This window comes from Bufo bufo, chromosome 3 (assembly GCF_905171765.1).
Source record: "Bufo bufo chromosome 3, aBufBuf1.1, whole genome shotgun sequence".
In the NCBI taxonomy this organism is placed as follows: Eukaryota; Metazoa; Chordata; class Amphibia; order Anura; family Bufonidae; genus Bufo; species Bufo bufo.
In genome coordinates this window covers 391,271,844-391,297,244 of record NC_053391.1, presented here as the reverse complement: position 1 = coordinate 391,297,244, position 25,401 = coordinate 391,271,844, and the positions used below count along the sequence as shown (strand labels likewise).

General features: G+C 42.3%; 1 protein-coding gene across 3 annotated transcripts in view; it reads right to left on the bottom strand.

Moving 5' to 3' along the window:
* Window positions 1-2,627: 2,627 nt before the first annotated feature.
* The window catches only part of KCTD7 (potassium channel tetramerization domain containing 7), a 37,195-nt gene continuing 14,421 nt past the window's right edge, over window positions 2,628-25,401 (bottom strand). Inside the window, exons 4-5 of one of the 3 annotated variants that reach the window (XM_040424794.1) lie at window positions 8,146-8,324; window positions 2,628-3,567 (exon numbers count right to left, since the gene is read on the bottom strand). In XM_040424794.1, coding sequence (XP_040280728.1) covers window positions 3,191-3,567; window positions 8,146-8,324 — 556 coding nt within the window. In that variant the 3' untranslated portion in view covers window positions 2,628-3,190. The remainder of the gene's footprint in view (window positions 3,568-8,145; window positions 8,325-25,401) is intronic. The other 2 variants (XM_040424793.1, XM_040424792.1) reach the window with 2 other exon arrangements.

The following is a 25,401-nucleotide window of genomic DNA, read 5'->3' as shown; positions in this document are numbered from 1 at the left end:
TCTTAGGGTTTTATAGGGCTCACCTAAATGCTCCTTAGTTTGGGATCAAGCCAGTCGGACGTTTATTCATAAGTTCCAGCTATCTGTAACATCATCCGTGACAACGGAGCAAGATGATTTGGAGAGGCGGACCCACGGACGCATCTTAGGTAACATAGACCATGAAGTAGATGATTGGACAGCTGTGCGCACATGCGCACACAGTAGCGAGGAACGCTGAATGGTTGAATTGATGCTGTGATCTACACAATTGAATACTTATATGCATATGCCATTCAGCAGTGTCGGATGTCATGTGACGATCGGACTTGCAGTGTGATTGGATGACATTCAGGTGAGACATGAATGTAGATTAGGCTAAAGAGGGTTTTGAAAAAGGTGTATATTCATTGGTTGGATTGTACTAGTACCTTGTGATTGGATAATCTGTATGGGGATGGCTCACTTGTTTTTAACATAAATATGTGGATGTAATACAATGTGAACAGGCTTGACAAAGGCTGTTTATCAGCCGAAACGTTGCTGCTACGTGTATCATTGCTTTGAAGTCCCAATAAAGTCGACATATATATAGCAGTGTCATCCCCAGATCCCCCCCATAACAATGCCATCCACAGATCCCCACCCAATAGCAGTGCCATCCACAGATTCCCCATAACAGTGCCATCCACAGATCCCCCATAACAGTGCCATTTACAGATCCCCCATAACAGTGCCACCCACAGATCCCTCACATGACAGTGCATCATCCACAGATCCCCCATAATAGTGTCGTGCACAGAACATCATTAGTTCAAAACCCACCAAAAGCACACCTTTTGGTAAAAATATTTTTTTTCTTATTTTCCTCCTCAAAAACCTAGGTGCGTCTTATGGGCCGGTGCGTCTTATATGGCGAAAAAATACGGTGTGTGTATATATATATATATATATAATTAGTTATATCTCAGGTAGATATGTAAATTATTACAGGTGTGGTCTGATTAGACTGGTGTTAGGGAAATACCTCTTTTACATCACATGACAAACATGACTTTTGCGGTTACATCATACATATGTTTCCATTCCTCTCTCTTCTTCCCCCCCCCCACCCCCCCGCACTTCCTGAGGCTCAGACTATATTATCTGCTAGAGAGGAAACTGTGGGGTGGGGGTGGGTTCTATCACACACATAAACTGACTTTTTGACCTTGTTTTTAGACATTATTATCTGTCTGTAAGCTCCATTTAGGACCTGACCTAAATCTCCCATACACACAAGATGGAGGACATGTTTATACAAAATGGAGTCTCAGCCCTCACACTGGGTGTAAAAGTGCTTCCCTCACTGCCCTATAAAAAGGCTCTCAGAGGCTACTTTTGGGTAGTGTACCTCTTGGTGAGAAATCATTGAATGCTAGACATGCATTTACAATGCACTTGAAGACATTTCGCCCAGCTGACAGAGTTTGAGAGGAAGCGCATCACTGGAATGAGAGAAGCAGAATGGTTGTTTTGATAAACTGCCCGCCATCTAGGGCGTTCTGACCTAGCTGTGAGCCGGTGTTGAGGCATACACATACGGTGAACAATCTCTGGATTGCCCAGACAGACCACCAGTACAGAGGATTGTTTGATTCACTCACAAGCATGAGCAGGTTCCACAGTTTCGTTGTCCATCATCCAGACACAGGTGGCACCATTACACAGCCCTGTCTCTGCATGGACCAGTTCCAGGTGCTTAGCAGAAGGAAATATGGTGTCACACTGCCCATTACGTGTCCTGCCATAGACAGCCATCCACCATCGCCTTTGCTTGCAATGGTGATGTGAATGAGAAACTTGGAATGCTATGGACTGGAACCATATCGTTGTTAGTGACAAATTTAGGTTCTCTTTCAGTTCCCACAATGGGTATGGAGACCTCCTGGTGAGTACTTCAATCCTGCCTTTGCTGTGGAGTGGCACACTGCCCCAATTTCTGGTGTGATGATCTGGGGAGCCATTACATATGACAATAAGTCACCCCTAGAAGTGATAGGAGGGACACTAAAAGTTTGCAGGACATCCTGTGGCCACATGTGTTGCCTCTCAAAGTAGGCCTTCCAACTGACATTTTTCAGCAGGATAACGCTAGACCACACACACAGCACGAGTTTCCCAAGAATGTCTCTGCCAGAATGTCCTTGGTCTGCCCAGTTGCCAGATTTATTGCCAATTGAGATATTATGGGATCAGTTGGGACACCAGCTTCGGCAACCTATAAGTGTTCACTATCTACAGGCCCAGCTGCAACATCTTTGGACAAATGTGCCACAGGATACTATATGGAACATATGTGCCCCCATGCTCAACTGTATCTCATCTTGCTTCCAGGTTAGAGGTGGCCCAACAGGGTACTAGAACCTCCTTTAAATTATACAGTTTTCCCCAATAAAAGTATCCTTTCGCTCTAATATTGTAATCACTTATATATATCATCATTATTTTCTTATATGAAAAGTTTTATTTGATTCATACAACTCCTTCTTGATGCATTTTTTTTTTATCAATGAGTGTACAGTTTATCTGCCTCTCCTTTCATGAAGCTCTTATTCCTGATATGTTTGGTCATATCAATATCACATAAGATGACGTATATACCAAATTATAGCAGTTTTTTATTTTTTACATAAATAATCAATTACTGCAGACAAAATACATTAATATAATGCAAGAAATAAATAGAACACTATTTAAATGTAAAACCATTACTTAAAATAATTATAAATATAGTTATTAGTGGACAGAAAGGTCTCTGAAAATAATGATAAATACACAGTCATTGATTAGGAGAAGGAATATTCTGGGCATTTTTTATCTTCTATATGGTATCTCAATCAGTGTAATGCCTTACATTCTAGGAATATTATTCTCCTGTACTACCCTACATAATTCTACATTTAGTTGTGTGCTGCAAAGGAGCTAGACCTCTCTGACCATTCAATGCACTCTTTAACCCCATAGAAATAATAGCTCAGTCAATGTTCTATTAGAGCAATAGTCCCAAATTGTGGGATATAAGCGCAATCAGCTCTTACGCCATAGCTAACAGATGGTGGTAACAGCCAACGCCACATCTGCAGTGCTACTTCCTAGCTATTTGGTCATGCAACCATTGGTCGTGCAACCAGATATTTGGTCCTGTGCCTTGCCTGACAGCATTAAACGCTCACCACCAAGTAATTTTGAATTCATAGATAGGGCGCTTGCAATAATAGTGGTTAACAAGATGCTTATCACACACTCCAATGCACTGGTGCTCCACAGAGATGCCTCTGTCAGAGAGATCACTGACAATGCAGTGGAGAAGGTCATACACATCAGCCACTGCTTCCCAGGGCCCAAAAGACACATCTACGTCACAGTGATGCTCAAAGTGATTGGATTCACTCTCACTCCTCTCAAAACGTAATGTGTTGAATTGTGGGCACTCGTAAGGAGTAATGGGCATCTCTTCCTTGAAGACGCACACTTTCAGCTTGGCAAACCTGGCCTTCCTCTGTATGGCTCGAAGTTTTCCGATCTCAATAATTCGCTCCAAGTGATCTTTAAAACAAACACTATGTAAATACGCAATACACAATCGATAGTATAAAGAAAATACAAGAACATCTTCATTGATACATGTCTTATAACTTAAGTGCACTTAAAGGCCGCCATAGGCACGTCATTATGCTGAGATGACAACAGGGATCAGTGGAAAACCACATTTCGTTATTGCCTTTCTATACAGTGGCATACATTGGAACCTTCTGTTGGAGGTATACACTGGCAAATTCTCCTTATTTAAACCTCCAACATATGCCATTTGTTGCCCATAGTACCTTATAGTAAATCAACATAACACAAAAGATCTTTCTATCTGCAGGGAATAGTGTAGTCTATATATTCCATGCAGGCATATCAGCTTGACGGATGCCAGAAAGTACACTCCTTTCATATATGCTATATGAAAGGGGCACAGAGCCAGGAAAAGGGGTAGGCAGGGCAGGGTACAATTTTATTTAAGGAGAAAAAAAAAAAAGACAGGATCATAGAAAGATCCATACAGGCGTTGTCCACTTTTTACTATTCAGGTCCTATTCGTCACGATAGGTCATCAATATCAGATCAGCAGGGGGCTGACTCCCTGCACCTCCACCAATCAGCTGTTTGAAGAGAAGGCAGCACTTCTACAAGCACTGCCTTCTTTTCTCTGTTTACCTGCTCGCTGCAGCAATTACAGTGGTGAGCAGGTGTAGTTACAAGTATGGCGTCCTCATTTACTTCTATAGGGCGGCTCAGTCTATTCAAGTGAATACTACAGAGCCGTCCTATAGAAATGAATGGGGATGCTATACTTGTAATTACACCTTCTTACCGCTGCAATTGTTGCGGCGAGTAGGTAAAAAGAGCAGAGAAGGCAGTGCTCGTACATGGGCTGTGTTCTCTTCAAACAGCTGATCCGGGCCTGAGGATAGGTCATCAATATAAAAAATCGGACAACCTCTATAAAGGCACAAATGTCAGTCTGGGGTCTGTATTTATTTAGTTCAGTGCTTCCCAAACCTGTGTAAACTACCCAAAACTGAGTAAGGTTGGTTCCACATTATTTTTATTCACGAATGCCACATTTCTTGACAGGGTTTTTCTTTTTTTTGGGTGTAGAAAGAAACGCCATGGCCAGATGTTACATGTTGGTCAATAGGAAATTATAAAAAAAACTACAAACACTGTATTTTTTGTAGTGATATTTCAAGACAGTTTTACTTGTTTTTTGTCCCTTGCCGTGTTTTTTTTAAAATCACATGTTCTTTGAGTAGTTGTTCTCTATAGGGAGAAAAACTGTCTGCAAAAAAAATCAAGTAAAACGCTGTGTGACAAAAAAAAAGTCAACCCTGAAAAATGCTTGTAAAAAATGAAAGAATTTCTTGGCGTTTTTGATGCTCATAGTAGTAATGGAATTGAGACTTAGGCCCCTTTCACACGGGCGAGTATTCCGCGCGGATGCGATGCGTGAGGTGAACGCATTGCACCCGCACTGAATACCGACCCATTCATTTCTATGGGGCTGTTCACATGAGTGGTGATTTTCACGCATCACTTGTGCGTTGCGTGAAAATCGCAGCAAGCTCTATATTCTGCGTTTTTCACGCAACGCAGGCCCCATAGCAGTGAATGGGGTTGCGTGAAAAGCAAGTGCGGATGCGGTGCGATTTTCACGCATGGTTGCTAGGTGACAGTCTATTCACTGTATTATTTTCCCTTATAACATGGTTATAAGGGAAAATAATAGCATTCTGAATACAGAATGCTTAGTAGGTGATCGAGGGTTAAAAAAAAAATAAAAAAATAAACTCACCTTCTCCTCTTGTTCGCGTAGTTCCCGGTCTCTTCTTTACTTCTTAAAAGATGAACTACCGGCTAGGACCTGTGGTGACGTCAGATCACATGCTCCAATCACATGGTCCATCACCACGGTGATGGACCATGTGATTGGAGCATGTGATCTGACGTCACCAAAGGTCCTTTAGCCCATAGCTCATCATTAAAGAAGTAAAGAAGAGACCGGGAACTACGCGAACAAGAGGAGAAGGTGAGTTAATTTTTTTTCAGAATGCCTTTATTTTCCCTTATAACCATGTTATAAGGGAAAATAATACAATCTACAGAACACCGATCCCAAGCCCGAACTTCTGTGAAGAAGTTCGGGTTTGGGTACCAAACATGCGTGATTTTTTTTTTCTCACGCGAGTGCAAAATGCATTACAATGTTTTGCACTCGCGCGGAAAAATCGCGGGTGTTCCCGCAACGCACCCGCACATTTTCCCGCAACGCCCGTCTGAAAGAGGCCTTAAAGTTAGCGCTGTGTCACACAAACCCATTATTACCCAAACACATGGACATTTAACCTCTTCAGGACCGTTTTTCCATTTTCATGTATTACTCCCAGCCTTCCCAAAGCCATAACTTTTTTATTTTTCCATTCACCTAGCCATATGAGGGCTTGTTTTTAGCGGGACAAGTTACTTTTAATGGCACGATTTATGGTTGAATACAATATAGTGGGAAGAGGGGGGAAAAAATCCAAATGGGTTAGAATTATATTTAAAAAAAAACTCTGCCACTGTTTTATGGGTTTTGTTTTTACAGCATTTCCTATGAGGTAAAACTGACCTGTTATCGTTCATTCTCCAGGTCAGTATGATTACAATTACCGTATACCACATATGTATATTTTTTCTTGAGTTTTGATACTGAAATTTTTTTTTTACTTTGGAAAAAACTAATTTTTTTTCTTTGAATCACCATATTCTGAATCTGACTCTACATATATGTTAGTAGCCATATGACTGAAGCTGGCTATCCATATAGCAGGATCACTGCACTTTAAGCTCCTGTGAGCCTGAGGAGATTAGTACCATTGGATAACTGACTAAGGGCTCATGCACACGAACGTATTTTCTTTCCGCTTCCGTTCTGTTTTTTGTTTTTTTTTGCGGACCATATGCAGAACCATTCACTTCAATGGTACCACAAAAACAATGGAAGGTACTCCGTGTGCATTCCGTTTTCGTATTTCCATTCCACAAACAAGTTGTGCATGTCCTATTATTGTCTGCAAATCACTGTCCGAGGCCCCATTCAAGTCAATGGGTCTGCAAAAAATACGGAACACACACGGAATACATCCGTATGTCATCTGTATTTTGCGGATCCATACTGTAGAAATGCTATGCCCAGTCCATATTGCTCATGTGTTTGGTGATTAATAATTTACTGTTTCCGATCCGAAAAAAACGGATCGCATATGGAAACCATACGGATATGTTTTGTGGAATAACGGAACGAAAGAGGACTTAAATCAGAGAAAATAAACCTCAGATACGGAACAACGGATCAGTGAAAAACGGACCACAAAACAACAACGGTCGTGTGCATGAGCCCTAATTTGGAGGTTAAGAGCTTCTGTCTGCACCCCTCTCAGATTTGACAGGGAGAATAGTGTTTGATGCAGTGCTATTCTTCTCATCAACTAGAAGGAAACCACAAGGGAACCCTGCGGAATCCACTGTAAGTTAATGGGGTCCACTGGGTGGCAGTGTTATCCCTCGTGTAATGCCTTATTCAGATAGGGAGATTTATCAAAACTGGTGTAAAGGAAAACTGGCTTAGTTGCCAATAGCAACCAATCAGAGTCCATCTTTCAGAGCTCCTTTGCATAATAAAAGGTGGAATCTGATTGGTTGCTAGGTGCAACGAAGCCAGTTTTCCTTTACAGCAGTTTTGATAAATCGCCCCAAGTGTTCGGTCAGTGATTTTCAGCCCAAACAAGGTGTGGATGTAATCACTGAATAGGAGCAGATCTTTTCCTTATGCCTTATGTCTGTGGAGGCTGGTTTTGGCTCACAATCACCGATGGAAATCACTGACCAAAACGCAACATGCACACGACCGTATGTGTTTTGCGGTCTGCAAATTGCGGATCCGAAAAAAATATAAAATATGACATCCGTATGCCATCATTTTTTTTTTTTTCCGGATCCATTGTAACAATGCCTAAAACGGACAAGAATAGGACATGTTCTATTTTGTTTGCGGGGCTACGGAACGGACATACTGATTCGGACAGCACACGGTGTGCTGTCCACATTTTTTGCAGACCCATTAAAATGAATGCGTCCGCATCCTATCTGCAAAAAGAAACGAACGGACACAAACAAAGTTCGTGTGCATGTAGCCTAAGGCTTAATCCGGCAAAGTGCCACCGGGGAGGTCTCCTGACATAATACTAGACCCTTGTACAGAAGGAGGGTAGGCCCTAAGAGTCAATTCCTCTGTTGGTCCCATGGAATCCAGGTAATGAAATATGGGTTCATACAGCACTGCAGTGACGTGGCAGGGATTGCAGACTTTTTCCATCATTAGTACTGTTTTTGGCGCTGATTCTGGAAATGCTGCAGTCTAGAAATGTAGCATGTGCAGCAAAGTCAGTCTTTGCATTTTTCCTTCAATTTGTTAATAATTTAAACAATACCTGTAAGGGAGGCCACTCTTTAATCATTTATAAGCAATAACAGAGACTTGGGCCTGACCTTACATAGTACATCACTGCAGCAGTAAGAGGCTAAACATTTTCTTACCTCTATAATAAGGCATTAACCCCAGAAATGCTTGCCTCACTTTCTCCCCAGTAAGTGGCTGCATCTTGTCCAGAAGGTCAAGCAGTGGCCCGATTGAATAGTATTGAGCCTCTTTGTACACCATTTTGACACGGTTTTGTGGGGGCAGCTCACCACAGCGCAAAAAGTTTAATATGTCTCTAAAAACACAAACAGTCAGTTACACCGATGACAAGAATAGTCTCAAACTGTTATGTTATGATGACGATAATAGAGCCAGGGTGTCCCCTTCCCCCCATATATAAGCTTCTACAGTGACTTTACAACCAGTACTGGCCCAGTAAATCAGCAGTATGTCCAGGTCTAAGCTACTCTGGTTATGATTACACAACCATGGGAGACGTAATGGTTAATCCTTTTTATAATTGAATGGGTACCCCGATAATGACACTATAAAAAATAAAAATGGTGGGTGACCTGAATTAAAACTTAGCTTTTATTGCTCAATTAATATAAAAACCCAATAACAAATGGTGAATAAAGCAAACACCAAGTGCAAAACATAATAGCACACAATAGCATAGATATACAAATGCTATGCCCAACAAAGAGGGGGTAGGGCCAAGGGGGTGCTGGGTCTCTTCCCCTCGATATCCCTCCTCTATCAGCTCCCTACACAGGGGATAACCACACTCACCCTCACCAGGGCTTTATCAATGTGGTGTTCCCTCCTCCTGAATATGTCCCTTGACATCCTTATGTTGTGCCAGTTGACTGCCCAGCTTTGTCAGGCAAAGGGATAGGACAGAGGGAGACCTGATGCTTAAGGCAAATAGCATAAACAAATAGCTTTATCAATACACATATGATTTTGCCAACGCGTCTCATTGGCATAGGGCCAACTCATCAGGGGACTCAGAACAATGTGTTATACTGACATTAAAGCAAAATGACCATCAGATAACAGGTAACACTGTATTGATAGCATAGTAAAACAACCGTCAGATAGCAAGTGAAAATTGAAAGGAAGATGGTAACATCACATTTGGCCTGACAATGTAGTGTGGATTACGCCATCCACTTTTCCCCAGCATAGAGGCCCACTGTTTCTTCAATAGCTGTCGGTATTCAGCCGGGCCTATGGCAGCAGCGTATGACAGTAATATCTGCGCTGCTGCCATAGGCCCGGCTGAATACCGACAGCTACGTTTTAATTGAGGTCACCCACCATTTGTATTTTTTATACTGTGGTTATGATACTGATATTGGGTAAGGCTACTTTCACACTTCCAGTTTTAAGTCCAGCAGGCTGTTCTGGCGGAATGTCCGCCGGCTCCATTCACTAAAATGGGGTCTGGAGGAGATCCGTGCGCATTCCGGCAGACAAGCGGAGAACCAGCCAGAAACAAACCTCTGCTTGTCTGCCGATTCTCTGCTTGTCTGCCGGAACAGCCGTGCCGGAGTTTCACACTGGAGGTGCAAAAGTAGCCTTAGAAGTACTCCAGGTCCTACCAAATCTCCTCATATTTCTTTATCATAGGGTTAAACTAGTAGGTGACTAAGGGGGGAAGTTATCTTCTGGTAGCTGGCGCCATTTACTCAACAACCTTTTGTTTAAAACTCGCATATGAAACACCAGTCATAATAAATGTGACCAATAATGTTCTACAAAGTAAATGTCCAAGTGAATGATGCTGAGCTGCAATACTAGACAAAGCATGCACAAGAGTACCACTATTTTTGGTAGCAAGCAGTCATGATTTTATAATCTCATTTAATTTCTTTAGGCATTTCAATCTACTGTGTACAAAGTTACTGTTCTGTACATACAGGGAGTGCAGAATTATTAGGCAAGTTGTATTTTTGAGGATTAATTTTATTATTGAACAACAACCATGTTCTCAATGAACCCAAAAAACTCATTAATATCAAAGCTGAATATTTTTGGAAGTAGTTTTTAGTTTGTTTTTAGTTTTAGCTATTTTAGGGGGATATCTGTGTGTGCAGGTGACTATTACTGTGCATAATTATTAGGCAACTTAACAAAAAACAAATATATACCCATTTCAATTATTTATTTTTACCAGTGAAACCAATATAACATCTCAACATTCACAAATATACATTTCTGACATTCAAAAACAAAACAAAAACAAATCAGTGACCAATATAGCCACCTTTCTTTGCAAGGACACTCAAAAGCCTGCCATCCATGGATTCTGTCAGTGTTTTGATCTGTTCACCATCAACATTGCATGCAGCAGCAACCACAGCCTCCCAGACACTTTTCAGAGAGGTGTACTGTTTTCCCTCCTTGTAAATCTCACATTTGATGATGGACCACAGGTTCTCAATGGGGTTCAGATCAGGTGAACAAGGAGGCCATGTCATTAGATTTTCTTCTTTTATACCCTTTCTTGCCAGCCACGCTGTGGAGTACTTGGACGCGTGTGATGGAGCATTGTCCTGCATGAAAATCATGTTTTTCTTGATGGAGGCAGACTTCTTCCTGTACCACTGCTTGAAGAAGGTGTCTTCCAGAAACTGGCAGTAGGACAGGGAGTTGAGCTTAAGTCCATCCTCAACCCGAAAAGGCCCCACAAGCTCATCTTTGATGATACCAGCCCAAACCAGTACTCCACCTCCACCTTGCTGGCGTCTGAGTCGGACTGGAGCTCTCTGCCCTTTACCAATCCAGCCACGGGCCCATCCATCTGGCCCATCAAGACTCACTCTCATTTCATCAGTCCATAAAACCTTAGAAAAATCAGTCTTGAGATATTTCTTGGCCCAGTCTTGACGTTTCAGCTTGTGTGTCTTGTTCAGTGGTGGTCGTCTTTCAGCCTTTCTTACCTTGGCCATGTCTCTGAGTATTGCACACCTTGTGCTTTTGGGCACTCCAGTGATGTTGCAGCTCTGAAATATGGCCAAACTGGTGGCAAGTGGCATCTTGGCAGCTGCACGCTTGACTTTTCTCAGTTCATGGGCAGTTATTTTGCGCCTTGGTTTTTTCACACGCTTCTTGCGACCCTGTTGACTATTTTGAATGAAACGCTTGATTGTTCGATGATCACGCTTCAGAAGCTTTGCAATTTTAAGAGTGCTGCATCCCTCTGCAAGATATCTCACTATTTTTTACTTTTCTGAGCCTGTCAAGTCCTTCTTTTGACCCATTTTGCCTAATAATTATGCACACCTAATATAGGGTGTTGATGTCATTAGACCACACCCCTTCTCATTACAGAGATGCACATCACCTAATATGCTTAATTGGTAGTAGGCTTTCGAGCCTATAAAGCTTGGAGTAAGACAACATGCATAAAGAGGATGATGTGGTCAAAATACTAATTTGCCTAATAATTCTGCACGCAGTGTATAGTATGTAGATAGACAGACGGGTAGGTAGAGAGATGTATATTAACTGTAGAGTGGTAGTGCTGCTTTGGTGTACACACACAGATATAACCAGGGGCGTAGCTATAGGGGGTGCAGAGGTAGCAGTCGTCACGGGGCCCAGGAGCCTGAGGGGGCCCAAAGATCCAAGTGCCACATAAGAAGACACCGGTAGCTACACATATATGCACATCTCACACATACAGACAGTATATACACATATAATATATAAAAACATGCAGATATGTACACATTTCAAATATAGACAGACAGACATATAGATAGGCAGAAATGGTTGGAAGGAAGAAAGCAAAGTATGAGAGAGAGAGAGATAGATAATTGATATATAGACTGATAGATGATAGATAGAGATATTTTATGTAAAAATATAAGTATGTAAGGCTGGGTTCACGCTATCATCGTCCTTTCAGTATAGGGGCAGAACAACGAAAAGAAAAGAAAAGACCATAACCTAGCAAAATGGCAGTGGACGGACTCTACTGACGATAACGGAGGCCCGTCATGTCTCTGTTCAGCAGTAAAGCATTTTACTTGACAAAACATTTAGCCATTTTTTTTACATAAATTGCGGCAGGTGCCACAGGCCAGGTTTTCATGGTGCTTTTTTGTTGCTTTTTAAAAAATGCTTGTGTTTCTACTGAAATTGAGTTGTTGACAGGTGAAACATGTTAGGCTACTTTCACACTGGTGTTTCTGGGTCCGCTTGTGAGATCCATTTAACTGATCAGTTAAGCCCCAATGCATTCTGAATGGAAAAGGATCTGTTCAGAATGCATCAAATTGGCTGCATTTGGTCTCCGTTACATTTTTTTTAAACTGTCACTAAAACGCAGCTTGCAGCGTTTTGGTGTCCGTCTGACTATGCGGAGCCTAACAGTCAATTAGGACGGATCCGTTTTTCACTGACACAATATGGTGCAATTCAAAACGGATCCGTCCCCCATTGACTTTCAATGTAAGTCAAGACGGATCCGTTTTTTAAGAGAATAATGCAAACGGATCCGTTCTAAACGGATACAAGCGTTTGCATTATTAGTGCGGATATGTCTGTGCAGATACAAGACATATCCGCACCGAACGCAGGTGTGAAAGTAGCCTTACATCAATGCACTTCACCAGTAAAAACTGCATAGACTATTACCACGTTGATTTAACATATTTCACCTGTAAATAGAAAGAAAAAAATAATAAATGTTGTAGCCGATATACTGATGTGTAGACTGGCGAGTAGCATAACAATATGTTATTTGGTTTGTATTGAATTTTGGTATCCCATGTGTAAATGCTTCCATTTCAATTATGCATATGTTAATACAGTAACTACCCCCAAGCTTTATGTAATATAGATGAGAAGAAGCGCTCCGGCCATAGATCTACAGAGCTGCTAATTCATCTGCTTATTCCTAAAGGTGGGAATGTGGTGGTCTGGCCGGTTAAAATGTATGAGAGAGGCCTTTCGTCAATTGAGGGACCCCATATGCTATAAAAGACTGACATTTAACTATCCAAATTTACAGAAGAATTATTGCATATTCTGATGCAGGCAAAGGAGGATGGTATCCTGGACGAACAAGAGGTAGCGGGCCTCAGAGTAGATGAACCCTTAATACCAGCTCTATACCTACGTCCAAAAATACATAAGAATACAAACAACCCCCCAGGTAGGCCCATTGTGTCAGGAGTGGGGAGTATGTTAGAACCATTGTGTCAATTGATTGATTTCTTTTTGAAACCTCTTGTAGAGATTTTGCCTTCTCATACACGGGATAGTTCAGATCTATTGGAGAAGATTGACGAAATTCATGTCCAGACTGATATGTTACTTGTGACCTGTGACGTGGAATTACACGTCAATTAGACACAAGGATGGCATTATGGCAGTGTCAAGTTTTTTACTGATGAACAATTTGGACATCAAGATCTGTAAATTTTTGGTAAGAGCCATCAGATTTGCTTTGACCCACAATTATTTTCTTTTTAAATAACGTTTTACCTCCAGCTGCAGGGGACAGCCATGGGGGCGGCCTTTGCGCCGTCCTATGCTAATCTCTTTCTGGGATATTGGGAAAGAGAGATTTTCATGGTAAACCCTGCGAAAAAAAATTGAGAAGGTCCATTTTTGGACCAGGTACATTGATGATGTTCTTTTAATTTGGCAGGGCTCCGCTAGAGAATTGGAAGAATTAATTATGGGACTGAATCAAAATCCATTCAACATCAAACTCGCCTATAAACAAAGCAAAGAGAAAATAGACTTCCCGGTGACAATTAGTGACACTGAGGGACACATGTAGACGGATGTGTTCAGGAAACCTACAGTGACAAATGCACTTTTACATGCAACTTCAGCTCGCCCACGGCATCTTATCAATAACATTCCGGAAGGACAATTTTAATAGTACTAGACGCATCTGTTCAGAAGAACATACTTTCAAAAGACGGATGGAGGAATTATCCAATAGATTTCGAGATAGAGGCTACAGTGAAAAAGTAATTAAAAAAGCCCAAGTTCGAGCGAATCGGGATGAGCTATTAAATGTAAAGAGATCTACGAAACAATCAGATGTGGTAAGATTCATCACTACCTTCAATTCCCGATCAAACAGGTACGAGAAGTTTTGAATAAATATTGGCTGATTCTTCTCCGATAGATGTCTGAGGAACTATTTACCTGTACAACCTACAATAACATACAGAAGACAGACACGCTGGTTCAGAGTTATCATAAAGGTGAGCAGCTTGGGAAGGCCTATGGCTCAAAGGGTCCAAAATGGCATGTCCAAATATAACAAAATGTGATTCCTTCCAGGATGCTATGGGACAAACGGTTTATATAAAATTACGCATCGGATAGATTGTTCAACCACTGGTGTGATATATCATGCCACATGCCCGTGTGGGAAGATATACAGTGGGGGAAATAATTATTTGACCCCTCACTGATTTTGTAAGTTTGTCCAATGTCAAAGAAATGAAAAGTCTCAGAACAGTATCATTTCAATGGTAGGTTTATTGTAACAGTGGCAGATAGCACATCAAAAGGAAAATCGAAAAAATAACTTTAAATAAAAGATAGCAACTGATTTGCATTTCATTGAGTGAAATAAGTATTTGAACCCTCTAACAAAAAAAGACTTAATACTTGGTGGAAAAACCCTTGTTTGCAAGCACAGAGGTCAAACGTTTCTTGTAATTGATGACCAAGTTTGCGCACATTTTAGGAGGAATGTTGGTCCACTCCTCTTTGCAGATCATCTCTAAATCCCTAAGGTTTCGAGGCTGTCTCTGTGCAACTCTGAGCTTGAGCTCCCTCCATAGGTTTTCGATTGGATTAAGGTCCGGAGACTGACTAGGCCACTCCATGACCTTAATGTGCTTCTTCTTGAGCCACTCCTTTGTTGCCTTTGCTGTATGTTTTGGGTCATTGTCGTGCTGGAACACCCATCCACGACCCATTTTCAGTTTCCTGGCAGAGGGAAGGAGGTTGTCGCTCAGGATTTCACGATACATGGCTCCGTCCATTTTCCCGTTTATGCGAATAAGTTGTCCTGTGCCCTTAGCAGAAAAACACCCCCAAAGCAAAATGTTTCCACCCCCATGCTTGACGGTGGGGACGGTGTTTTGGGGGTCATAGGCAGCATTTTTCTTCCTCCAAACACAGCGAGTTGAGTTAATGCCAAAGAGCTCTATTTTGGTCTCATCAGACCACAGCACCTTCTCCCAGTCACTCTCTGAATCATTCAGGTGTTCATTGGCAAACTTCAGACGGGCCTGCACATGTGCCTTCCTGAGCAGGGGGACCTTGCGAGCCCTGCAGGATTTTAATCCATTGCGGTGTAATGTGTTTCCAATGGTTTTCTTGGTGACTGTGGTCCCTGCTAATTTGAGGTCATTAACTAACTCCTCCCGTGTAGTTCTAGGATGCTTTTTCACCTTTCTCAGAACCATTGACACCCCACGAGGTGAGATCTTGCGTGGAGCCCCAGAGCGAGGTCGATTGATGTTCATTTTGTGCTCCTTCCATTTTCGAACAATCGCACCAACAGTTGTCACCTTCTCTCCCAGCTTCTTGCTAATGGTTTTGTAGCCCATTCCAGCCTTGTGCAGGTCTACAATTTTGTCTCTGACATCCTTGGACAGCTCTTTGGTCTTTCCCATGTTGGAGAGTTTGGAGTCTGCTTGATTGATTGATTCTGTGGACAGGTGTCTTTTATACAGGTGACTAGTTAAGACAGGTGTCCTTAATGAGGGTGACTAATTGAGTAGAAGTGTCTAACCACTCTGTGGGAGCCAGAACTCTTAATGGTTGGTAGGGGTTCAAATACTTATTTCACTCAATGAAATGCAAATCAGTTGCTATCTTTTATTTAAAGTTATTTTTTCGATTTTCCTTTTGATGTGCTATCTGCCACTGTTACAATAAACCTACCATTGAAATGATACTGTTCTGAGACTTTTCATTTCTTTGTCATTGGACAAACTTACAAAATCAGTGAGGGGTCAAATAATTATTTCCCCCACTGTATATTGAAATGACCACAAGAGAATTCAAAAGAAGAGTACGTGAACATGTCCGAGACATTGCCTCTACAGCAGGTGAGGACTGAAGCGGACTGAAGTTCAGAGCAATAGACCGGGTGTACCGAACGATTAGGGGTGGAAACTGGAAGAGGATCCTTGCACAAATAGAAACGATGCGGATTCATAAACTAGCTACTTCATATCCTCAGGGATTGAATGAATACAACAGCTGTGTACCTTTCTTTTAAACATACAAATGGGATTAGTCTGTTATGCATAATTTGTGAGAATAATATCTCCCTTCTGGGTATATATATGGTATTTGGTGGTGTTTTATTGAATTTTAACCATTTTTCTCTTTCTCTTTTTTCCGCATTTCCTTATTTTTAGGCATATAGGTGTGATCTGACTGCGTGGATGAAAATATAAAAATAGCTTATGAGGCTCTTCCTCTTACCTATATAGATGGCTTCTGATTATATTTGAGTACACACTCACTGCATTAATATGAGTTTTTTATACTTTAGATATTTATTTACATCATTATTATCATGGTCACTTGTAATTATTTAATTATGTTCATTTCTAATCATGTGAATCTATATGTGTCACCTCACATTCACTTTGCACATGGGTCACGAGTGTCACTTTTCACTTTCCTATTTTATGGCTGTACACATGTGCATATAAATTATGTGCAGATGTGCATATCCAATGAATTGTGAGTTTATCACTTATTCACCCAATATATATATAAAATGCTTTTTTCATGTACAAATTCAATGAATTGCTTTTACATTTTTATTCATACATACATTTTTTAGTAGCACACTATTAAGGTAGGTGTGGGACACTGGGATGGTTTGTGCTAGCTTGTGACATTGTAGTATGTACTTTATCTCTCTTTCATGTTGATTATGCACTTGCACTTTATACAATATGTATTGAACATTTTCTTATATATGGGCCTTCACATGAGAGCTTTTAAGGCATTTGTTTGCCTTTGTTACAATTACTTGATATACTGTACTTTGTTATGTAGGTTTACATTGTGCCATGTTCTAAATGTAGGTACTTATGTCTGATATACACAATGGATATAAATTCTAGCTAGCCTCCATTCCAGGTGTCCCTTTCATGTACTGTGTAGATTTTTTTTATTGCTTTTAACACCTTTTTGTGATATATGATAATTATTTTTTAACTGAGATTGTATGTGATTTAGTATATGTTTTGAGCATACACATTCTTTTATAGGTGATTTATTCATCTTTTGTCTACTATAATGAGCAGGAAGTCTGCGTGGAGAGAGGTCACAGGTCCCGCTGTGTGTTTGATTCCCTTTACTTCCCTTCTCATGTCACTTTGCTTGAATTAATCATGCATTCATATGAAGGGAACCATCCACAATGGTCTGAAGTGTGTGGAACCAAGAAATGAATCATTATGTCATAGGAAGTAACAGAGCCAAGCGTTGTGTGTGCCTTCCTGTGCCTAAGGTCTCTGACCCTCCGCATCAGCACAAGCTGACATACCTGCCCCATAGGCTCCAGAGATTAACAGCTAAACAAATGTCTACAGGTCCAGACAGGCCCGGTTATTCCTGTAGCTATGTAACGGGCTAGAAACAAGCCTGCAGAGCATCTCACATGGGGCGCTGCTCTCCTATATACCTGCACTGGTGAAAGGAACCATTCTAATGCAGTGAGGTCTACATATACCGCTGTCTACCCACTGAAAGCAAGTATCATCACTGCCATTACACAATGAGTACAGATGAAGCAGACTATGTGCAATTTAGGGTCTGAGTATTAGTGATGCAGCTCTAAAATACTATATATATTGTGACACAGTGAGGGGAATGGTCTGGGAAAACAGGTATTTTCCTCCCAGTGTGTGCTGCTGGGCTGATTTGCAGCCAGGTGGGGTCAAATACTGGACTGGATTTTAATTGCCGGTCCGGGTTTTTGGCAGCACCTGGCTATCCTTAAATAGGCAGCTGGGCTCAGCAGCAGGATCTCCGTGTTGGGATCTGAGGCTTGGTGCCAGGTTGGAGGGCTGAGACCAATGGGCCGAGGAAACAGGCCCCCTAAAGCTTGCCGTGGACTGCTGGAGGCAGAACTGACATCAAGGTGACTTGTCTTATATGTACTTTCCATTGTGTGTGAAGTAAACACCAAGACTGCAAAGTAAGACATTGTTTTGTGCATTTGCCTCAAGTGTGAATAAACACTGAAGTTTTGAGTCAAGAACTTGTCTTTTGCCTCTGTACTGCGTCTGCTTACCCTATCTACCAGAGCGAAACCCCACAATATATAAATTCTGCGTAATTTCTGGTGCAAACTAATCTACCTAAGGCCACCTGCACACATTGCGGAATACGTGCGTTTTTCCATGTGGAAAAACCGCAGCGTATTACAGTACCAGGAAAGTGTATGAGGTTACAATAATCTCATGTACACTTTGGGGATTTTTTCTGTGCGGAAATTGACCTCAATTGCGGATTTCAAATTTAATAGCATGTCAATTATGTTTGTGGTTTTAGCTGCAGATTTCACCCTTTTCAATGGAAGAGTGCGATCTGCGCCAAAACCGCATCTAATGTGCACCAAAAACTGCAGTTAGACATTGCGGATATGCTGCAGAGACACACATAAAGCCACATGGAAATTCAGCTGCACCGTGTGCAGGTGGCCTAAGAGATTCTGTGATGTAAAAATCAGGGTGCAAAAATGTTTTCCTTTTTATAAACAATCTTTCTTTTGCTGAGTATTTATTAAAAGTCGCACAGCCATTCGTGAATTAGACGAGTTAGGCGTATTGTTATTAGTCTGACCTCTGGTGGTTGTTTTGCAGTTAGACAGGTTCATATTCTCTAAGGCTACTTTCACACTCGCGTTTTGTGCGGATCCGTCATGGACGGATCCGTTAAGATAATACAACCGTCTGCATCTGTTCATGACGGATCCGGTTGTATTATCTTTAACATAGCCAAGACGGATCCGTCTTGAACACCATTAAAAGTCAATGGATGACGGATCAGTTTTCTATGGTGCCAGATTGTGTCATAGAAAACTCAGTTTCGTCAGACGGACATCAAAACGCTGCAAGCAGCGTTTTGGTGTCCACCTCCAAAGCGGAATCCTGATGCATTCTGAGCGGATCCTTTTCCATTCAGAATGCATTAGGGCAAAACGGATCCGTTTTGGACCGATTGTGAGAGCCCTGAACGAATCTCACAAACGGAAATCCAAAACACCAGTGTGAAAGTAGACTAAGACTGGTTTAATTTATCTGCGCGTGAAAAAAGTCATATCTTTGCGGAGAAAAGTCGCATGTCTCCCGGAAAGCACAATTCTTAGCACTAAAAACAGACGAAGAAAAGTACGCCAGCCCCTGTGTACCTACATAAATAGGTCAGAAAAAGGTCACAAAAGTTAAAACACTTCTGAATTGGTCTAAAAAATCTAAATAGTCGGATGAGGCACAAAAGCCTCTAAAGCTTTTCAGTAGTAAATGTGTCTAAAGAAATAAGACTGTCTAAAACAGGCTGTATTAGACAGGCAGATTATGCAGGCAGTTGTCGGGAGGGAAGCGTTCTTTCCCAGCAATTGTTTGCTCATCAGTGGAGGAGATCGCTGCTATTACATGCAACGATCTCTTCAGCATAGGGAGGTGCGGTCATTATGCCATCGCTCTTCCCCATACTGAATCATTGTATGCCGGCAGCAGATCGTGATCACACAGGGCCAGCAAACAATGACTTTTTTAAACCTGTTGAAAGACTGGAATTGCCTGATGAACGATCGGGTGATCGGCGGCAGTATTACACTGCCAGATCATCGCTAAGGGTACTTTCACACTAGCGGCACGGACCTCTGACAGGCTGTTCCGTCAGGTGAACGGCCTGTCGGATCCGTCCTGCCGCTAGTGACCACGTGCCCCCTGACTGCCGCTCCGTCCCCATTGACTATAATGGGGGCGGGGGCGGAGTTACGGCGGAGGTAGCCGGACAAAAACTACAACATGTCCGACATTTATTCCGGCAGCCTCTCGCCGTGCGCTGCCGTGCCTCCGCCCCCATTATAATGAGGAGTCTGACTATACAGTGTCTGACTACATTCGTTCCCCCCTTTTCCCCAGGTGAAGGGTAGTCATATATTATAGATTATTTCTAGGCTGTCAGCTGGGAGCAAGTCGTGTGATGATAGACAGGATGCTCCTCACTCGATTTGTACAAATTTATTCATCAGAGTTCTTGTGCAACAAAGGGCTGTCGCGCCCCCCCCCCCCCCTCGCCATAGATTTCTGGCTTCATTTGAGTCAGAAAACTGACGAAAATAAACATAAATTTGTTGAGGAGACTGGTCGTGCCCCTCCCTGCCATTGCCACAGCCTTTTTTTTTTTTTTTTTTTAAAGGCGCAGTTAAAAAGTCGCAAACACAGTTTGCAACTTTTTAACGCCACATTTCAGAAACAAGGGAAATGATAAATCTCCCTCTCTATTCATTCTGTTCATGGCTTATATTCAGTGGCACAACTAGAAATGACTAGGCCCCACAGCAAATTTATGAACAGGTTAAGGCTCCATTCACACGTCCGTGGTGTATTGCAGATCCGCAATACACCCGGCCGGCACCCCCATAGAAATGCCTATTCTTGTCCTCAATTGCAGACAAGAATAGGACATGTTCTATCTTTTTCCGGAGCTGTGGACCGGAAATGCAGATGCGCTCCGGAAATGCAGATGCGGAGAGCACAGTGTGTACTCTCTGCATCCATTCCTGCTCCATTGAGAATGAATGGGTCCGCACCCGTTCCGGATATTGTGGAACGGATGCGGACCCATTCCATGGACGTTTGAATGGAGCCTAACCCTCCCAGCAACATATATGATACAGCAGCATCACATTCCTGTGTGGGACGGGGAGTGGCCTCTTTTTACTGATGGGACTGGGGCGTGCTTTCTATTGCTATGTCTGTACTGCAGTTATTTACTAATGTATGAGGAGCTCTTGTCTCTATGGGAACACAGGTGGGCAGGGATGTCCTGTGACTGCTCCTCTGAAGATGTTTGCTGCAGTGCATGCTGGGATATTTACTTTCACTTTACAGCTTGGGTTGTTGCGGTTATCGAAATATTGATACCCAATCGATACTTATGTCCCAGTATCGGTTCGGTACCGGGATTTGCCTTTTATCGATACTAGGCTACTGCACAGCCCAGAATCAGAGAACATGGAGCGCGCTGCAGTAAGCGCGCCATGTTCCCTCAGCAGCACAGGGGAGAAGGAGTCACTCTCTCCCTCCCCCTGTGGCGCCGCTGCCAATGAAGAGAGAGGGGCAGAGGAGGGGTGGGCGCAGTGCGCCACCAATGAAAATTAACGTCTAATACAGATACAGGAGGAGGGTGCGGCGGCAAAATGACATAGCCTGCACCCGACCTGTGTGACAGGGAGCTGGGTGCCGCACCTGAGGGGTTAACTGCCGTGGATCGCAGCGCCGTGTCATAGAGTTCGGGTGCAAGTAAAAAAATATATATATATAAAAAAAAAGTATACATCACCCCTTTTCCCAATTTTACACATAAAATATATCAACAATAAATAAATAAACATATCACATATTGCCACGAAAAGTCCAAACTATTAAAATATAAAAAAAATGCGGTGAACGCAACCCAAACGCAGCACGCCGACTCCGTCTGGCCGTACCCTAAGGGTGCCTTCACACGTGGCATAAAATTCTGCGACTGAAAATCAGTTCCATTAATTTGAATTGGGAGGCAAACACATGGATTTTTGCAAGCCCCATCAAGGTGAATGGAACTGATTTGCAGTCGCAGAATTTTCTGCCTACGTGTAAAGGCACCCTAAGGCCCCTTTCAGACGAGCGTGTGTCACTCTGCGGACTCGCAGTGCAGAACCTATCCTGATCTTCAAGCACTGCCGGGGTCGCATAGCATTATATTGATTTATGATGTTATGTAACCCTTACAGTTCTGGAATGTATTGGATAACACTGACAGCATTATGTCAGCGACAGGCATTGGTGATCCTATAGGAATTAGTGGGACCACAGCATGAGATTTGTCTAATCTCATTTACTTTGCTGGTACTGTACTACGATGCCTTTTTTCGCACAAGAATCTGCACCCTTAGGGTGCTAGCACACAGTCAGTTTTTTTTATGCAGTTTTGATGCAACTTCTCCTCCTTCTTGAATCTACTCCTGGTTTCGGCTTCTAAAACTGCATCAGAAAAGCTGAACATGAAGTCGTGCCCTATGGGAGACCTGCAGCAGAAAAACTGCACTAAATCGTGCAGTTTTGATGTAAATTTACGTGACATGCTACGGCAATTTTCAGCACCACCATCCTACTGGAGTGACTTTGGAACTCCTTCACATAGCTAACCACTCCTACTTTTCAAAACTGGAGTGCACAATTATGCACAAGTGACCTAAAAAATTTGCAAAAAGCCCTGGAGTGAAGGGTGTGATAAATTCATAGGAGGCTGGGTGTCTACAGAACCTCAGGTAACCAGGCCAATGGAAGCTCCTCAGGAGTCCGTCACAAAGTTTTAATACTTTTTCTTAATAAGCAAATTAGGCCTTTGGTGCAATAATCGAATCACCATTGCTTTCATTGCACCCAAGCTCCACGCATCAGGGAGATGAAGAGCTGGTTGTGGTTTAATAAAGATTAAACCTAGCGGCGGGGACCAGGTAAGTATGATCACCACTGCGGGTGGGCCACTCTGTGAGGTCTGATATAATGTTAGATAACCCGTTTAATCAGCTGTTCTGTATGGGGAGCAGTGACCCATCCAGATACTTACAGCCTATCCTTACAAAAGGCCATCAATATTTTAGTTGTGAAAAACTCTTTTAAATTGTAACTGTTTGACATGTTATAGTGACGTGAAAAGTTTGATCATTGTGATCCGGGTGCTGAGAAAATGAGAAGACAGAAGGAAGCGCTCAACCAGGCATGGGATTCAGCCAGTTACCTCAGGTTCTCCAGATCTGGTTGTTAAAATTACAGCGCCAGCTGGAGATGAGCGCTTCCATTCCAGAGTTTAGCTCCTTAGGCTTTTAAGGGTACATGCACACGTTCAGGATACATGTGCGGAGAATCCGCACTGAAATCCGCAGGTGTTCGCAGGCAAATCCGTACGGTCAATCCGCATTGGTGCTGATTTGGTGAAGATGAGTGAATGAAGAAAATCCGGTCAGGAAAAATAAAATAAATTGACATGCTGCGGATTTTAAAATCTGCAACGCAGGTCAAAATCCGCGCGGAAAAAAATCTGCATCGTGTGCATTGAGAATTTTTTATTCTCATAGAATACAATGTACATGACCTACGGTGCAGATTTTCTGCACGCAAATCCACACGCAATCCTGATCGCGTGCATTTAACCTAAAAGTTGGGTGGGAAGTGTGTAGTGTACACTGCGTGCAGAATTATTAGGCAAATGAGTATTTTGACCACATCATCCTCTTTATGCATGTTGTCTTACTACCAATTAAGCATATTAGGTGATGTGCATCTCTGTAATCAGAAGGGGTGTGGTCTAATGACATCAACACCCTATATTAGGTGTGCATAATTATTAGGCAACTTCCTTTCCTTTGGCAAAATGGGTCAAAAGAAGGACTTGACAGGCTCAGAAATGTCAAAAATTGTGAGATATATTGCAGAGGGATGCAGCACTCTTAAAATTGCAAAACTTCTGAAGCGTGATCATCGAACAATCAAGCGTTTCATTCTTAATAGTCAACAGGGTCGCAAGAAGCGTGTGGAAAAACCAAGGCGCAAAATAACTGCCCATGAACTGAGAAAAGTCAAGCGTGCAGCTGCCAAGATGCCACTTGCCACCAGTTTGGCCATATTTCAGAGCTGCAACATCACTGGAGTGCCCAAAAGCACAAGGTGTGCAATACTCAGAGACATGGCCAAGGTAAGAAAGGCTGAAAGACGACCACCACTGAATAAGACACACAAGCTGAAACGTCAAGACTGGGCCAAGAAATATCTCAAGACTGATTTTTCTAAGGTTTTATGGACTGATGAAATGAGAGTGAGTCTTGATGGGCCAGATGGATGGGCCCGTGGCTGTATTGGTAAAGGGCAGAGAGCTCCAGTCCGACTCAGACGCCAGCAAGGTGGAGGTGGAGTACTGGTTTGTGCTGGTATCATCAAAGATGAGCTTGTGGGGCCTTTTCAGGTTGAGGATGGAGTCAAGCTCAACTCCCAGTCCTACTGCCAGTTTCTGGAAGACACCTTCTTCAAGCAGTGGTACAGGAAGAAGTCTGCATCCTTCAAGAAAAACATGATTTTCATGCAGGACAATGCTCCATCACACGCGTCCAAGTACTCCACAGCGTGGCTGGCAAGAAAGGGTATAAAAGAAGAAAATCTAATGACATGGCCTCCTTGTTCACCTGATCTGAACCCCATTGAGAACCTGTGGTCCATCATCAAATGTGAGATTTACAAGGAGGGAAAGCAGTACACCTCTCTGAACAGTGTCTGGGAGGCTGTGGTTGCTGCTGCACGCAATGTTGATGGTGAACAGATCAAAACACTGACAGAATCCATGGATGGCAGGCTTTTGAGTGTCCTTGCAAAGAAAGGTGGCTATATTGGTCACTGATTTGTTTTTGTTTTGTTTTTGAATGTCAGAAATGTATATTTGTGAATGTTGAGATGTTATATTGGTTTCACTGGTAAAAATAAATAATTGAAATGGGTATATATTTGTTTTTTGTTAAGTTGCCTAATAATTATGCACAGTAATAGTCACCTGCACACACAGATATCCCCCAAAAATAGCTAAAACTAAAAACAAACTAAAAACTACTCCCAAAAATATTCAGCTTTGATATTAATGAGTTTTTTGGGTTCATTGAGAACATGGTTGTTGTTCAATAATAAAATTAATCCTCAAAAATACAACTTGCCTAATAATTTTGCACTCCCTGTATATATGGTGTATTTATGTATGTGTACCATGTATATGGTGTATATATGTGTGTTGCATATATATGGTGCACAGTGGTTTCTCAAGTTACAATATTAAGTGGTTCCAGGATGACCATGGTATGTTGAAACCATTGTAACTTGAGTAATCGGTTCCAGAGCCCCAAGATGTCATCCAATATAAGAGAAAATGAAGATTTAAGAAAAATAAGCAGATAACTAAGGCTACTTTCACACTAGCGTTCGGGGCTCCGCTTGTGAGCTCCGTTTGAAGGGGCTCAGAATGCATCAGTCTGGTGGCGTTCAGCCTCCGCTCCGCTCAGCAGGCGGACACCTGAACGCTGCTTGCAGCGTTCG